The sequence below is a fragment of the Falco peregrinus genome, chromosome 7, assembly GCF_023634155.1.
Source record: "Falco peregrinus isolate bFalPer1 chromosome 7, bFalPer1.pri, whole genome shotgun sequence".
NCBI classification, from domain to species: domain Eukaryota; kingdom Metazoa; phylum Chordata; class Aves; order Falconiformes; family Falconidae; genus Falco; species Falco peregrinus.
Window position 1 is genome coordinate 36,681,825 of NC_073727.1, and position 17,341 is coordinate 36,699,165.

Sequence of the window (17,341 nt, forward strand, 5' to 3'; positions counted from 1 at the left end):
TGAACAGAAACTAAGCTAGTGAGCAGTACACGCAATTATGTGTCTCTTGTGTCTGGTTTGGAACAGCCCTTCCTGTGTCTTGAGATAGTACCTTAACCATGGTACAGCGGGATGTAAAACTGGGGCTTCCTTCAGTTCCTTTGATTTGTATGAAAACAGTCATTCAAACAGGGCACGAGCATGGGAGAGTTGCAAGCATAGCCAATGCAGTCTGGATTCTAATTAATGTTTAATTATTTAAAGAAGGTGGAATGTTCAGATGTGAAAATGAAGATTAATGTTCTCTGCCAAAAAAAATCACTGTTTAGAGCACCCTTAATGAAAACCTAGGTTCAGATTTCCTCAGAGAGATCTGTATTCTGCATGACTGTACTCGTGTCTTCTGGTGATACAGAAAGTGGGGTGCTCACAACTAGAATCGTAGTCTTTTATTTCACTTGTTTTTGCCAATAATGAAACATCATGTTCCTGCTAAAACAGAACAGAACCCTTTGTTCAACATGAAAAAATATTTTTGTCCAATAGGAAAATAAACATTTAGTCGGAGCAAGACTTTTCCTTTGGCTGTCACTGTTTGCAGCCATTTTCTATGTTGTGGAATGACTAGCTATGTCATTCCATATGCTGACCTTAATAATTTCTTTTGCATGTTGACTGATTTGGGCTCAGCCACTGACATCTAACACTATCCAATATTACAGTGAAAACCTGCAAAGGTCGTTGCTTTGAAAGGACCTTTGGAAGCTGTCGTTGTGATAGAGATTGTGTCAAGCTTGGAAACTGCTGCTTAGATTACCAGGAAACATGTATACAACCAGGTAAGGATGGAAAAAAAGCTGTGGGGTCGAACTCTCTGGTCTGTGACAAATGTGAGTACAGTTGTGATCAGGTGGCTGTAATACCTGACTTCTTTCAGATGGGCTCTGAGTGCAAAGGGGGGCTGCTGAACAGCAGGGTGGTTGATGCCAGCGGTCTCCCCCTCTTTGTGCTCCCTTGCTTGCAACCAGAGGTGGACTTTCAGTGGTGATGGTGATACTGGGAATCGTGTAGAAACTTCATGGTTCTGGTGCAGCTGCTGTGTTGTACACAAAGCTTGTATTTCACCCAGCTGGACTACATAGGAGCTGACATAGCCAGTAGGCTGGCTTTCTGATAGCTCCTGTGGGGGGAGAGGCTTCAGAGGACTGTGCTGCTGCCCTCCCCCTTGGAAAGAGGATGAAAAACTGCAACTCATGGTCTCAGCCAGCCTTTTGTTCTCTGTATGGGAGTGAGAGAACAGTGACCTGCATTGTCCTTGGGGTCAGGGAGAACTCCTACATTCTCAAGAAAGCCAGGAATAGGAGAACATTCTGTATATTGCATCTTTTGGTCGTCACCCACGTGAAAAAGGGGAAGGACAGAGCAGCTCTGTGAAAGCTGCTGTCTCTGCTTACACAGCTATTCAGACCCTCTGCCTTGCTACTCCCTAGCTTAAGTGTGAAGCAAGGGTCATGTTCTGGCCTTTGGGACAAGGCAGGATGAAAAAACAGATTGTAGAGGTGGAGAGTGATTGCAAAGTGATTGCAAATCATGCAGTTCTCATGATTTGCCAGAAAGCAAAGGCCAGATAGGCAAAGGTGTGAGAAGTACTGTGGAGAAATTTTACAGGGAAAGGTGCTAGTGTGGGTAGTAACACTAAGGACAGAACTTGACTGTTTTCTCTAATTTAAACTTCATGCTTCATGTGCAGCATTCCTTTCAGTTAAAGAGAAGTGAGAAAAAAAGTAGTTATGTGTATTTATTAAATTTATCAATGTGGTCTTGCCCTGAAATTAAAAATTCAATGTTGACTTTTAAAACCAAATGATTAAACTAAGCTTAGATCCCTGCTTCAATCGACTGTTATTAAAAGGTCCTCTGAATTGCATAAAGCTTTCTCTTATAGAACAGTTGCATGGGTTTTAATCTTTCACTTAGTTTCATTACACTACTCTCCCTCAGTTTAAAGAATTATTTAGAAGTAAACTGGAGAATCTGTCTTGGCACTAAGAATGGGAATCATTGCTTGGTGGTGTGTGTGGTTTTTTTTAGATTAGTATTAAGATCAGTGGAAAATCAAATTCCAAATAGTATCATGTAACTAAACCCATAATAGATTCTTCTGTCTCACAAAAGTAAAGATCTACTGATATTGGTGAAGTTACTGAAGCTCAGTATTTCTGAGATTAACCTGAGAATGCTTTTAGGGATTTCTAATTTCTAGTAGCATACAAAGATTGCTGATTGTCTTGTAATCAAACATTGAGATTTGGCTTCCATGTCTCTGTTAAGACCTTCACTTAAGTATTCACTCAGCTGGTCAGTTAGTTCATGTTTATTCTCATTGGCTACGAAGGATCTACTTGTGTTTACACTTGATAACAAAATGATATGATGTATTGGAGTATTCCGTTCAGAAAAATCAATATGACTCAGGAAAAATAAAAACAACAATGAAGTTGAAAGCAGTAGGTCTTCCTGTGAGCTTATGAATATAGTCTCAAATAGTGACAGTGATGTCGGTGCCTAAGAGATGCTGAAAGAAGCTGGAGTGCCTGTTGGTGACTGGTAAAATCCATTGTGACTTCAGTGCAAGTTAGATTAAGTTACTGCTGCTCAGTGTTTTCAAGGCATTCCAAATTCAATGTCACACTTGGGGCTTTTCTGGGGGAGTTGTTTGGATTTACCAGATAAAACTCACATAAATTACCTTATCTGAAGGAGGCCTGTAGAAAGGACTCTTTCTGATCTGATATTTATAACCATATGCTGCATAATCTTATTCAGGTGGCTGTACACTTGGATTATTCAGCCATGGGTGTTTCTGTTTTCTAAAGTGCCAAAGTTAGCAATATTATGCATGCATGAGATACCTTGGAACTGTTTTTCAGGGAGTACGTAATTGAGACAGAACTTAACACTCAGTTTATTCTGGTATTAATCATTGTGCTGTCCTTCTCTCATCTGTTTTTTAGCCCATATATGGACATGCAATAAATTCAGGTGTGGAGAGAAGAGGAGACCAGAATATCATTGTTCCTGTTCGGATGATTGTGTGGAAAATAAAGATTGCTGTGTGAATTATCACGCTGTTTGTAAAGGTAAATATCCTCAACAAGTTCCTATGGTCTCTCATATGTGTACCCATATTTGTATGAAAGGAGCAAGGATAATACAACTTTAAAATGAAAAAAAACCCTTGCATTTATCGATAAGAATGTACTGTCTTAAAAAATAAAGTGCACTCATTTGTTTTAAGGAGAGGCAAGCTGGGTTGAAGAAGAATGTGAGGACATTACTGAACCTCAGTGTCCAAAAGGGTGAGGACATTGTATATTTGCCTAGCTCTGCTCTTTGCTTATGTTTCATTTTTGAGATTATTTTTCCTACTGTGCTTTTCTGGGACCTGCTTGCCTTTCCTATCCACTACAAGAGAGCTACTAGACAGAGAAGAACACCTGTTCAGCCAGCATTTGGTAATGCTTACTAACACTACATAACAGATCAGGTTGCTGATCACAGCAGCACTTGTATATTCCAGCACTTGCTTGACTTGCAAGACATGCCTGTTCCTGAACCCTGCTGTCTCTCACAGATGTGTATACTCTGGGCAGCTCTGCCTTGTACCAGCCTCACTGTCCTACATGTGCTCCAATACCCACTGTCCTAAATATTGTGGGACTCATCCAGCAATCTCAGGCTCCTAAGACTGTTTCCCTCCCCGGTCACTTCTAAAGACCTTTCCACTCCCTTGTCTGTTCTAGCCCCAGAGCTGCAAATGTGGGCAAATCGCTGTCCCAGTTCCACCAGCAGTGGGACAGCCATTATTTGCAAGCTGTCTGAACTACTTTCTTTAAAAAGTGTAAACTGTCATGTGATCCTTGTATTTTCTAGCTCAGCTCCATGTTGGTCCCACTCCTGCAATTTATGTATACTCTGTGTGAGGAATGATGACTCGTGTAGTTTATGGCATCAGCACTCGGGCTCAAATAGGACAGCAAAGCTTCCAGTCAGGAAAAAAGCCTGCATTCCTTGTGCTGTTTTTGCTGTGGGATCTTCAAGTTAACTTTAAAGCTAAAGTTCATTGTAAACTATGATTGTATGTCTAAGTTATCAATAGAAATGACTTAAACATTCTTGATTGAAAAGTGTTCCACTGGAAAATAGTTTGTAGATATGTTGTGGGGATGAATTGAATTCAATTGTGTTTTTACTGAAAAGGGTTTGAAAAAATCAAAACTATCTTCAGCTTGATGATTTTGAAATTATGGCGTGCTGAAATGTTTCTAGAAAGTAAAAAATTCTCATTTTTTATGTCACTACTTTTTGTGACTTACACTAAAATATTTATATATTGCTATGTTCATTGGAGTTATAATACTGTTGACAAAATACATTTCCTTTTGGAATATTTGTATACCAAATAAGCACTTTTCATTCTGATTCCAAGCATCAACAAACATAGTTACATGTCAGAACCTTCATCAAGACGAATAGGAGCTGCTGTCCAGCTTGAAGTCAAAGTTCCTGATAAACACACATGTAGGAGTGTGGTAGCCAGGTGGTTCTGGGAACTTTTATCTCTAACTCCTGTTCTGAGGTCAGGGGCCATTCAGGACTGTGTGCTGGGAACTGACTTTAGGATGCTGATTTCACTAATGAAAGATCAGGAAGTGTTAACCCCAAAGGGTGGATAAACAAGCAAGAGCCTTGGGCACATCTACAAGGTTAATGGCATGAATGCCCTATGGCAACTCCTATTGGTTAACTTGGTTTCAGCTTTTTTATTTTTGTTTGTATGAAAGGGATATGTAGTTTACTAAAACTGCTTTAATCCTGGCAAAACCAAAAATATTGCAATAAAACCCAGCCCAGGAAAGGGTGATGTGTGGTCAGAGTTGAATCAAAGTGTTGACTGAAGGCTCATCTCAGCCTATTAGCACACAAGCCTTTCCCATAACTAATAACTCTGTAAACAATTCACTTTTTCCTATGGTGAAGTAGGCAGGAGTGCCAGTGACTTCAGCATAGTGCTCATTTTGAGGTCTCAAGATAACAGTTCTGATTCTGTGCATATTAATACAGAATGTTTTGTGGGTTCATATTGCTGGTTTTACTCTGTTTTAGTTGGGTTTGCTCTTGTGGTACAGAAGAGACAAAAGACATTGCAGTGTTAAATGAGGTGCTTAATTTGAGAAATCCCACTGATATCAATGAGACTGATCAAATGCTTAAAATGAAGCATGCACCTAAGTCTTTCCAATACTGAGTTCTATGTTGTTTAATAGGACCATAAAGCTAAAGGGCTGTAAGATTTCAGGAGTAAGCTAGTCTTTCCCACTGTTCTAGGAGCAAATTCAAACACACTTAACCAGTTTATCCCAGTGCTTAGCTAGATGGTTTTCCTGATGTCTTACTATCTGTTGCTGTACTTTTAAGCCTATTACTATTTGTTCTATCTTCATTGAGCTGGAAGAGCAGCTGATTCCATTCCTCTTTGCAGATCTCTCCTGTGTATTTGAAGATTGCTATTATGTCTCCCGTTGAGCCTTTATGTATGTTTAGCGGAAAAGAAATCTTTACTTCCTGCGCTTTGTGGCTGTATATAAGCAGTAGTGTGTGTGGGATAGGATGTTTGGTGTAGTATGTTTAGCTTTTCAAGGGGGCTTTTTCTCTTTTCCTTTCTTTCTTCTACTTTTCTTTCCTTTAATTGTGGTCTGTGGTTCTGAGCTCTTGACCATCTAGACTGGTGAACCTGCTAGACCACAGCAAGCCTGTGTTGCCTACATTGTTTCCATAGAAACCAGTTTATAGGAGGGGATAATTACCATGGCATTTCCTTCAGTTTGGAGTCAGGATGTGACTGTGGCGTACATATTTATCCAAGAGCTGTGAAACACCCTTGTCATACTGTTTGGACACAGCCAGCATGAATCACTGGCAGGGCCAAAACTTGAGCCTCCCAGGCTTGCTTGCTCACTGATGGTAGCACATTTTTGAAGTAGTGTAACCTTGGCTACTGACCAGAAGGAGTAGTGAAATTGCTGATGTATGTTGGAACTGAGCTCAGATCAGTTTGGGGGTTTTACTGGAGCTGTTCCAAAGAGAGTGCAGTTTAATGTGGCCTGTCATGCTTTGCTTCCCTGAGCACAGGGCAGTTATGAGTTTCAGCACACTCAGTGTAAAGTATATAGAAGCGAAACAGCCAATCTCCCTGGTTGTGGCAATGGTCTGTTTTGCCAAGTTTAATTTTACATGTGCAAGGGGATCAGCAGCTAGATTTGCAGACAATAAAAACATGTACTTAACAGTTGGTTTACTTGTAAATGCCAAACCAGAAACAGTTGCGTAAAGTCCCCTTCTAAGGAGTTGTTTTAAATTTTTTTTTGGTTGGTTGTTTTTTGTGTGTGGGTGTTTTTTTTCCAGTTAGACTTGTTGGTAAGCAATATTGAACAGTCTTTGCCTCAAATTTCATATTTTATTGCAGGAAAATTTGCAGTGAAGACTTTTAGACCTCTGCACTGGAGGGAATCCATTTGTTGGGGGCGGGACAGGCGGGCAGAGAAGGTATTTGCAAAAGTTACAGAAATCAGAATTGGTGGTGCAAAAAAATACTTGTAATATGGACAAAAGTAGTACATGAAAGTTTCCCTACTCTGTTCTGCCAAAGGACTTTAGTTTCAGTCTGAAGGATCATTCACTACTTGTTCCCACCTAACTGTCCCTACTAAGATTTTCAAAAGATGGTAATAAATATACCATATAAATAAAAACCGGGTGACAAGACCACATTTTTATAAATACGTAGAATCATAGAATGGCTTTGCTTGGAAGAGACCTTAAGGTCTGAACCAGATGATTCCAACCCCTCTGCCGTTGGCAGCAGCTCTTTCAGCTGGGTGGGTTGCTCAAAGCCCCATCCAGCCTGGCCTTGAAACACTTCCAGGGATGGGGCACCCACAGCTCCTCTGGACAACCTGTTCCAATGTCTCACCACCCTCACAGTAAAGAATTTCTTCCTAACATCTGGAAGAAAGCAGACTTAGATTAGTTTAAAGCCACTCCCTCTTGTCCTATCACGACATACCCTTGTAAAAAGCCCCCCTCCAGCTTTCTTGTAGGCCCCCTTTAGGTACTAGAAGGCTGCTGTAAGATTTCTCCAGGACTTTCTCTTCTTCAGGCTGAACAACCCCAACTCTCTCAGACTGTGCTCATAGGAGAGGCGCTCCAGCCCTCTGATCATGTTTTATTTTGTCTGGGGTGCAGGGTAGGCTATGTAATGGTTCTGACTAGTGAAATCATTTTGGCTGAAGCATTGTCCAAATTGTCAATTAACATGTTCTTGAATAGACATGTTTTGGTTGCCTAACTGATCTTCAGCTTAATAGTCACGTTTGTTTGACTGAAATAAGGCTTATAAATGTTTCAGTTGTGAGTATTTGGATTTTTTTGTGTACCTCACTAAAGAAATTGTCAACGCTTTGTAAATAATTTTTGTCTTCACCCATTTGTTTTGGGAAATCAAAGTGCAACAAAGTTCTAGAAAAACATTTTCATTTTACAATTTGTAAACATAAAAAAGAAAAATAAACTTGTAATTGGCATGTAAAATATATTTGATTCTTCTATGCCTATCTGTATTTTCAGTGGTTGTTGCTGCACTGCAGTGATTTTTTTGCAGTCTCACATGTTGTTATACCTATAGGTCAAACATAGAATATTTTTTTCTTAAGGAAGAAGTTACTGATGGCTGTTACTGCCTGTGATGCAATGTTTTAAGTACTTGGAGGAAAATTGTTTGAACAGGGATAAGGCTGGAAAACACAGGCCCTGTGGAGAAGGGAAGGGAAGAATTTATTTTTGCTAGTTCCTGTGAAATCACATTCTTAATTTACATGTCAAGTTCCAGGCAGAAATACTGTTACAGGGTTCCTGTTGTAGGCCACATCTTTTAGTTTGGAAACTGTTAGTACTTCTTGTACAGTAAACAAATTCTTCTTGGGTAAATAATCTTTATAAGATGAAAGGAAAAATGTTACAATTGCTGATTTAACATATCCTGTATGTCAGACTTTCTTACGATTTTGTGCATGTATATGTAAAAAGGAAAATTCCTTTTTTTTTTTTTTTTTTTCAGCTGGATTACAAGTAGTTCAGGAACTAAGTGAATAAAGGAAAGCCATGACTTCACACTGCCTTTTCTCTTTCCCTGCTTACCTTGGGATGGGGGGTTGGAGGGGCTGAGCGTTGTTCCAGTGGAGCTGATGTCAAGATAAGGAGTACCAGATGGATTACATGAGCATCTTGGCTTGTTTTTTTTATTTTATGGGTGTTCGTGAAATCAGGCCTTGTCATGATTTCCCTGTGTGTGGCCTACTGCAACCCTCAGCCTCTTTGGGCAGGGTTGCTATGCCAACCTACCAGCGAGGGGAGCAAACAGCTGCTCTGATGACGGCTGCGCCAGCCTGCACACCGTCCTGCTTAGGAAGACTTTACTTCTTTGGCCTGGTTTATAGTCCCATAATGAACATCCCCGTGATTTGGGGGAAACTTTCTGGAAATAGCTGGTAGGAAATTATTTCTCAGAGTCTGTCTTTTAATACTTGAATCTCTGTTTGTTCAGATTTACCAAATCTCCAGTGTTACTGTTTTCATTGGATGGCTTCAGAGCAGAGTATTTGCAGACTTGGGGTGGACTTCTACCCGTTATTAGCAAATTACGTGAGTAGTCTTTATCTAAGAAATATCATGATGTCTTACCTAAAAAAACCCACATAGATGTAGCTATGCTTAACCTTAAAATCCTCACTCTTCTCCCATGGAAATTGTAGTTGTTGTTCTAAGTAACAACTGTGCACAGAGAACTTGAGGTATGGGAGGGCAGAAGGGCAAAGCCAGGGGAGGGCATGGGGAAAGGGCGCTTGCAATATTCATTGAAACCTTAAAAATTAAGTAGCCATTCCCATGTTTAGGAGGTGGATGCTTTTAGCTGTGAGCATACTTTATTGCTTCAAAATAGAAGTAGACATGCTTTTTATTCTGTGTTGTATATTGTCTAATATTTAGGTAGAATAGTTTTGCAAAATGGAAAGCAAGGTAGAAAGCATTTGATCATATTTGAAAAAGAAGGTAGAGAAGGAAGAGATTAGGAACAGGTGATACAGAATGGCTGGTAGAAATATGCTGAATCTCAGAGATTCTTCATTTAACAAAAAAATTCAGATGAAATGAGAGCCTCATAAGCACATTTTATTCCCTCCCCCGCCCCTAGCTTTTATAATGTCTTACTTTGTAGCATCTAAGTAACTTCAGTTACTTTTCATATCACTGTTCTGGCTGTGGTCTGTAAAGAACTGATGGAGTTTCTTGTCTGAAAAATTTGCCAATCTTGTTGTTCATAAATTACTACCTGGGGTGGCTCTTTCCAATTTGACTAAACATAAATCAGTAAAAATACTTGCTGTTTTGTACAGTGGTTTTTACAACTTGATCTGTTCCAGAGGATAACAATTCACAGATGTACTTGAGGTTTTGTTTCACGTTAGAATAAAATGACGCATTTGAAACAATTTCATTAAATGCAGTTATAAGCATTTTAACTGAAGACTTCTTGGGCATTGTGAGGAGAGGCTGGCTATAATAAATGTGGCCGAGATGGAAGATAACAGTGCCACAAAGCGTCTGCAGGACTTCTAGGCTGTGACATCCACTTCCACATGTAAAGTTTCTTCATTCTTTGGTCAGGATAGGCTACAGTGCAACTTCCCTCATTGACTTCTATTATAAAATTGTATTTCTCTTTCCACTGTTCCCATGATAGATTCAGACCACCAAGAAATATCTTGATATCTTCATCAAAGTCACTTTACTTCTCCAGAACCATGGAGGTTTTGATGGTCAAAACTTAAGTTTCTAAAGGATTCTAAAATCAGAATGTTTAATAACACATTGTTGAGACACAGCAAAATAAGCAACAGTCTGGATGAAAAATTATTTTTGCATTATGTTTGCAGTTCTACATTACTGTGGGGTGTTTTTTGTAATCTTGTAGAAACCTTCTGTGATACAATATGCTACAGGATCTTCAGCTTTGTCTTGTTACAAAACCTTGCTTTCTAGGCTTTTTTCCCACCTCATAGTAAAATGGTGGGTGAAAAGCTCATATAAGGCAAACTTTCTTCGGCAAGAGAAAAATAGTCTTATGAATGAAAATTAGTGTCACTGGGGTATGTATCATGTGACACTCTGGGGGCTTGTGGCTTCAAATCTCCATGTACTTCATATCCCATGCATCTAAGCACTGAAAATGGTGGAAGCAGTTATATTGTAAAGATAAATGTTTCTATGAGTGTAAATACTACTACAGTATTTTACTGTGCAGGAAAGGGTGATGAAATATATTCCTCTGTGGTAGGCAAGTAACAATAATTGATAAATTACTTGACTATTGCTGAAAAATTGTATTGAATCCTTTTGAAGTTCATAGTTAGCCAATTAAAGGACTAGTAAAATGTGTCTTTTTGAACATTTATGAATGACTGCATTTACAAAGCAGTGAACAGTTACTTGCATTAAGTAACTTATTGGACTGCTTAATTCTTTATTAATTAGAGCAACATAAAATCCCTGGATTTTCCACTTTAAAAAGAATTGATGGCAAGTGCAGCATTCTGTTAGATAAAAGTATTCCCATTATCTAGTCCTTCTAATTCAGCCATGCCTACAATGAAATTCTGATGTCTCCTTGAAGAAGTATGTTGGATCAGATACCTGTAAGACAATACCTTAATTACACTTTTAGCAAGTTTTATTACACACTCACTCTCTCTGCTATTTGCTGAAAGGTGGGCAGTTCAGCATGGAGCTAAGGGTTTTCTGTGAACCCTGGCATAGACACGTGTGCATAGGGGGTTCAGAGAAGACATTTTCAAGTATGCATGTTGTAATATTGTAAGTTTTAGATAAATCCTCATTTTGTCATAAATTGCCTTGAAGGCAACAAGCTAAACAGAAAGAAAAATAACTCTCATGGAGAAGTCCCAGCAAAACATCCTATGATTTTGGACAAAATGAAAGCTTTTTAGTGTATTTTTTTTTTTCTTTACTTCAAAAACAAAGCAAGAAAAAATACCCCAACCTCCCCACCTACCTCCACCAAAACCCTGCAGTTTTGGAAAATGGCCTCAACAATGGTTGAAATATGTCAAGTGTGTTGCAGTAGCAAAAAATGCATAACTGATGATTTGTTACTACAGAATGCAAATGTGGGAGGGGATGTTTATGTAATTTGAGAGGATTTATTTTTCTGTCTTGATGTCTTTTTGTCTCAATTAGCTCAAACTGTTTCGGGGTTTTTGACTGAGATCTAATGCAAATGCCCAATCCAATGAGTTCAAAGTGCCTTGACACAACACTTCTTGTGTTATCAAACCTTTCATTTCTATTTTATTTTTATTATATATAATGACTCAGAGGGCCAATAAACATATCCTAGTGGTGGCCTTTCTATAGGGTCATTGCTTTTGGCTCTTTAATATCAGTTGAAGTGGTTTTGGTTATTGCATAGTAATTATGAAGTTAAGGCATTTTATTTTTGCTTTTTTTTTTTTTTTTTTCTTTTTTAAGTTGGCGCCCATACGTTTGCCTGTGAAATTTAGGCACCTAACTTAAGTAAGGTTTGCTTAAGTGCTTTGGCCTGGCTAATGACTCTTGATACTAGCAAATACTGTGCACTAATCTTAAAGACTGATATTTTTAAAAAATATACTAAGATAAATAAAATAAGAGCTTATTTTTATTTAAAAAAAAAACAAACCAACAAACCCAATACAGAACAACAAGCCAAAACCAAAAAGGAGACTGAAAAATAGTGACTTCACAGGTGACTGAAAGAGCTGGGGCACCACTGCCAGTGGCCATTTCATCTCTAGGAGGGCCCATGGCGAAGTAGCTAGTTGGTCTCAAGCTGCAGGCGTCACTTACAGCATACCAGGGCAACTTTGGAGGGTGTGATTTCTTTGATTATTAATTCTTATCTATTCTTGCTTTTCATAAGGGCTATAGGTTTTGCTCATGTGACCATTGCAGTCATTATGAGTACATACAATTTTTAATAGCCATTCAGTTGCTTGTAAATGAATGTGGGAAGAAATATGGAGTATTAACCCCACAATTGTGAAGAACAAAAACTTTCTGGAAATAGCTTTTGATTTTCTCTTTTTAAATAGGTATATATCTTCATGAGAGAAGCTTGCAAGGGGTTTATTTCTGTAACTTTGCTGATTTTCTTTCTTCCTCCCTTTAGAGAAATGTGGAACATACACTTCCAGTATGAGACCAGTGTATCCTTCAAAAACCTTTCCCAACCATTACTCCATTGTCACAGTAAGAATTCCTGTATACTATGTTTCCACTACTGAAAAGAATGTTGATTATCAAGTTGTCTCCAAGGGAGTAGTGTAGTTCTCTGGATTGTTAAAAATAGGATTTCCCTTCAGAATAGGAAAATATATATATTATACTCTCTACCTAATTTAGATTAACAGTTATAACACTACAGCTAATTGGTCAGATCTAATCTGATTAAGTAATCTAATCTTTCCAAGACTAGCTGCAAGAATTCCCATACAGGTGGAAGGTCACATCACTTTACAACTCCTCCTTTATGTAGAAATTTCCACTGAATAGCAGCTCACTTGCTCTCAGAGTGAGAGCCACCTGGCTCTTTTAAACTGCTAGCCTTGTTACACTTTAAGGTAGCTTGGCATGATGTAACGAAGCATATGAAAAGAAACATTTGAACTTCATGTTGATGTTGACTCCGTGATGGATTTTACCCAAACCTGGATAGGAATGTCACAAAGCTGATCTTGTAAATTTATCGCCTCCTGTGTATAGGAGGAAAAAAAATAATTGAGATTTTCAACACTGAATGCAGGGTCGGAATTGAGCAGATCCTTCTTAGTTTATTCATGTCAGAACTAAAATTCAATCAAATATTTGAGGATCTGCACTTCCTTCTTCCCTTCGCAGTTTGTCAGGACTCTTGGTCACTGAGGAACACAGGTTCAGGAATGAGAAGTTTAATTGTGTAATCCTCACAAATATCCATGATTGTATACTCAACTGAGAGGCATTAATCGTTCCCTGCAACCATGTGAGAGTGTCCCCAAGCGCAGTACAGAGCTTTGTCTCTTGTGAAAAGTAGCAGGTGTGGTTATCAGGGTCCTACTGGTGGTGGTGTTACATCCTTTAATGTAAAAAGGAGCTGGCCTATTTGAAGGCAGAGCACAAAGTCTCTTAAAACCACCTAACAGCTGGTGCCTCTGAGCACTTCTTTCACAGTTTATGTAATCATGATTCCTAGCTAGAGCTTTTACCTGCTGATGTGCAATTCTCCTTTGAAATCCTCAGGTTTTGGTCATGTGATGGAGGTCCAGCATAGGTTATTGCTTTGTCATTGGTACTAAAGATAAAAGAAATGCATCAACTGAGACAGTGTCTTTCAGCTTGAATCCAGAGCAAGTTGCTTGCCTTTTTTTTTTTTTTTTTTTTCCAATTTTGCTGAGAAGCAATTAAGACTTTTAAAGTAGGGCTTGGTAGTAATGGCTGGTGATGCTGTTAAACTTGGGTCTTGAGGTAGCGGTGGAGTAGAAGTTTATCCACTGGACATACTTGTCTAGTGGACTTCGGTTTGTGTAGCTGGAAGGTTCTTTTTCTTTATAGTGTTGCCACAAGTTATGCTTTCAATTACAGGGGCTGTATCCTGAATCTCATGGTATAATTGATAACAAGATGTATGACCCCAAAAGAAATGCATCCTTCACCCTTAAAAGTGAAGAGAAGTTTAATCCACTGTGGTACCAAGGACAGCCTGTAAGTATTAATACACTGCTGAGAATGTACATCAGCCTGTTATGTTACCTAATATCACTTGGATGCATAGTGATGTTGAAAGAGTACAGAGGGTACTTCTAAGTCAGCCAAGGAGAATTAGTCAGCATGATTAGGAACTGCCATACTAGAGCTGCAAAATGACAAATGTAACTAAGTGTAACAGATTTTGTTGAATGTAAATGGAATTTTCTCTAGGGAGAAAACTAGCTTAAAATGACTAATAGAGATACCAGATTTTGTTTTGTTTTTAACATGAAGTAGGCTTGTGGTTAACTTTTTTTGAGGAAATCAACAGACCGGTTAACTTTAATAATAAGCAATAGTAAAGGTTTACACTCTGCCCAAGTTACTGCTAAGTCTAAAGATGTAGTTTTAAAGAAAATGTCTTGGTTTAATTCTATAGCTTTGGCAAATTTGTTGAGACTACTATCAAAATGAAGTGGCATAGGGAAGTTTTGGTGAGTGCTAGCCTGAAGAATAACAAGGCAACAGATGCAACTATTTAGTAATGTGAAGACAACTGTTTTTTTGTGTGTGTGGTGGCTGGCTTTTTTGGGGGTTGGTGTTTTTTTTTTGTTTGAGGAAGGAACACACAAGTGTAGACTTTGCAGACCGCTGAGAAGAACATGGTGTACAAGTCAGGCAGGAAAACATGCAGAAAGCAGACAGAAATCTGCAAATCATGACATCAGCAGTAAAACTGGAAAAGTCAACTGAAGTCTTGGTCCCATATTTCAGCTTATATGGGACGTAGGTCCTCAGACATTCCTATCCCTTCTTACTTCGCTGTTCTTGAGACATTTCCTCTTCCTAGTTTTCAGATATGGTTCTACCATTGCATTAGCACTCCATCCATGGAAGCTAATGGTTCCTATTTCTGTCCAGGCTCCCCCTGATGTAGTAGCAGAAGGGATGTGAGTGTTTCTGTAATTCTGTTTGCGGTAAGGAATCAAGGACTGTAGATAGCCATGACATGTAAGACTGACTGTCCAGAGTGCTCGACTTATATTTTCAGGTTTTGATCTTGCTGGAAGGTGCAGAGTTGGTGGGGGTGGCGGTAGCTCTGGCAGTTACTCAGCTAATTCAGTGACTTGCACTACTGATGCTGATTGTTCTCCTGCAGATCTGGTTAACGGCTATGTACCAAGGTCTAAAAGCAGGTACATTCTTTTGGCCTGGGTCAGATGTGGCAGTTAATGGAACCTTCCCAAACCTGTATGAAAAATACAATAGGTATGTAAACTCCTGTGTCTTGGATTGATATTTTACTTTAACTGTTGTAATGGGACAGATGTCGGAGAAAGCATAATTTTTTTCCCTGTTTTTCTAAGTAGTTGTACACAACGTGAGGAAAAAACCAAAATAGGATGCAATTAACTTTGTTTCACTACAGTGTAGATTCTTTGTCTAATCGTTCTGCCATTCCTCAGCAAACATTGTAAGGGAAAGATGTGGAAAAATCATCTTTAAGAGCAGCCAGCTTTGAAGCTTTAGTACTTTTCTGTTTCTATTTATAAAAATCTTGTGTTGGTTCATTCAGTCCAAACCTCTCAAACAGTGAATGGACCAGGTCTTGGTGCAGTATTGTCCATGAAAACTAAAATTTACTGTTGACTGTGGTAAATTGTTCTAACATAAAATTATTTTCATTGTAATTTTTTAAAATATTTCACATTAAGGCAGTCATATTTTAGTTAGTGATTGCTTTTCACTGCAAGTAACACTTTCTGCCTAATGAAAATTCTACATAAATCTGTTTATCGGTATTTATTTAATAACCTCAAACCCTGCCCAAGAAATCGGGTTTTTTCCATTTCTATCTTCCTAGGATCATTTTATTTTCTTAAGTTCTTCATATAGCATGGAAAGTCTGATTCTTGACTTACTACTTCCCCCGCCCCCCCCCTCCATGAACTTCTACATTGTTACTTGTGTTAAGTAGCTGAATTAATAACTTTATGGGTGCCTTATGTTATTACATGTCAACATGCTTATTGTTGATCTACTTCAGTAATTGATACAGAGCATCTACTTTGTGACATAGTATGATAACTTGTATTCAAACTGTTTAAACATTAAAAAAAACCCAACCCACCACCAAACCAAAGCTTTTTCAAAACATAGTACAGGAATGAAGACCTGTACATCATTTTGCACCTCGAAGCCAAGTTATTCTCTTTGTATAATAAACACAAGCAATACTGGGAGCTTTATTCTAATCACATTGCAATCAATAGGGACAATATCCAATGCCCAATCTAAAGTTCCCATTAATTCCTGTAGAGTTACAGCACTTAGCATAGGTAAACTTGCATCCTACTAAATAGCTCTTAATGGCATCCAGCTGAATTCAGTTTTCTCTGCTAAAGTACATTAATTTTTGTAATATGTGACTTAAAATTTTTTAGCTCTTGAAAATATGGGGTTGGTTGATCTTATACTGTTCTGATACAGCTCAATCCCCTTTGAAGAAAGGGTGGTAACTGTTCTTCGCTGGCTGCAGTTACCTGAAGATGAAAGGTAGGTATACAATTGCAAGTGTAACTTCCTGTTCAAGTGGTATTGCAATGAATTACTTTGTAAATATTACTTCCTTTTTAAACAGTATCTTATGCATTATTCTAATGATGTTAAAGTACTATTTAATGCAATCCTGATTGTATGACTGAAACTTTTTTTTAAGTTACATTCTCTATTTCCCTTTAATGTGTTCTTCCTCTGAATGACAGTGTTGTTTCCAATATTTGATATCCATTGTTGAAATATAATCTTTTCAAACTGTTTAAACGTGTATGTAAAATATTACATTTTTGGTACTGTTTGATATAGACCACACTTTTACACTCTGTATTTAGAAGAACCAGATTCCTCGGGCCATAAGTTTGGACCAGTAAGCAGTGGAGTAAGTAGTTTTTTTCTTTTTAGATTTGAAGGTTTTCTCTGACTCTGTAATGAACTTCCAAAATTCATGTTAGATTAATAAACACCATGTTCAGTATGCTTATTAGGAAATAAGTTGTGAATAGGCAGCCCATCCTTAATTAACATTGATACAAAGCATGTACTAAATAGGCTGTTTAAGCCTAATTTTTATTTTCTTTATTTTGGTAACTTTTAAATTGCCAAAGCATGTTTGGATATGTCTTGTGTATGGTTTGTGTCTTCTAATTCATTGTGTTAATTTTAGTGAGGAGGAAGGGGACAGAAAGGTATACTTTCCATTTAGCAAGAGCAGAGATGATTTTTTTTTTTTTTTTTTTTTGTAGCAGTAGTCCAAGCTTTGGTGGTTAAGTATTTATGTCATAATTGTCCTTCATTTTCCCCCAGTCTCTATGCAAAGGTTAGATGAATACTGGTCTTATCTCCCTGCAGTTAGATTTTATGGTGGCTTGTAAAAAGGGTGATGAAAGGGACATTTGCCCTGTCA

At 38.2% G+C, this 17,341-nt stretch overlaps 1 protein-coding gene across 2 annotated transcripts in view; it reads left to right on the forward strand.

Moving 5' to 3' along the window:
• Positions 1-17,341, forward strand: part of ENPP1 (ectonucleotide pyrophosphatase/phosphodiesterase 1) — a 55,518-nt gene that overhangs the window by 14,811 nt on the left and 23,366 nt on the right. Inside the window, exons 3-11 of one of the 2 annotated variants that reach the window (XM_055810196.1) lie at positions 702-818; positions 2,994-3,119; positions 3,278-3,338; positions 8,642-8,739; positions 12,323-12,402; positions 13,774-13,893; positions 15,038-15,147; positions 16,369-16,434; positions 16,744-16,816. In XM_055810196.1, coding sequence (XP_055666171.1) covers positions 702-818; positions 2,994-3,119; positions 3,278-3,338; positions 8,642-8,739; positions 12,323-12,402; positions 13,774-13,893; positions 15,038-15,147; positions 16,369-16,434; positions 16,744-16,816 — 851 coding nt within the window. The remainder of the gene's footprint in view (positions 1-701; positions 819-2,993; positions 3,120-3,277; positions 3,339-8,641; positions 8,740-12,322; positions 12,403-13,773; positions 13,894-15,037; positions 15,148-16,368; positions 16,435-16,743; positions 16,817-17,341) is intronic. The other variant, XM_055810197.1, reaches the window with a different exon arrangement.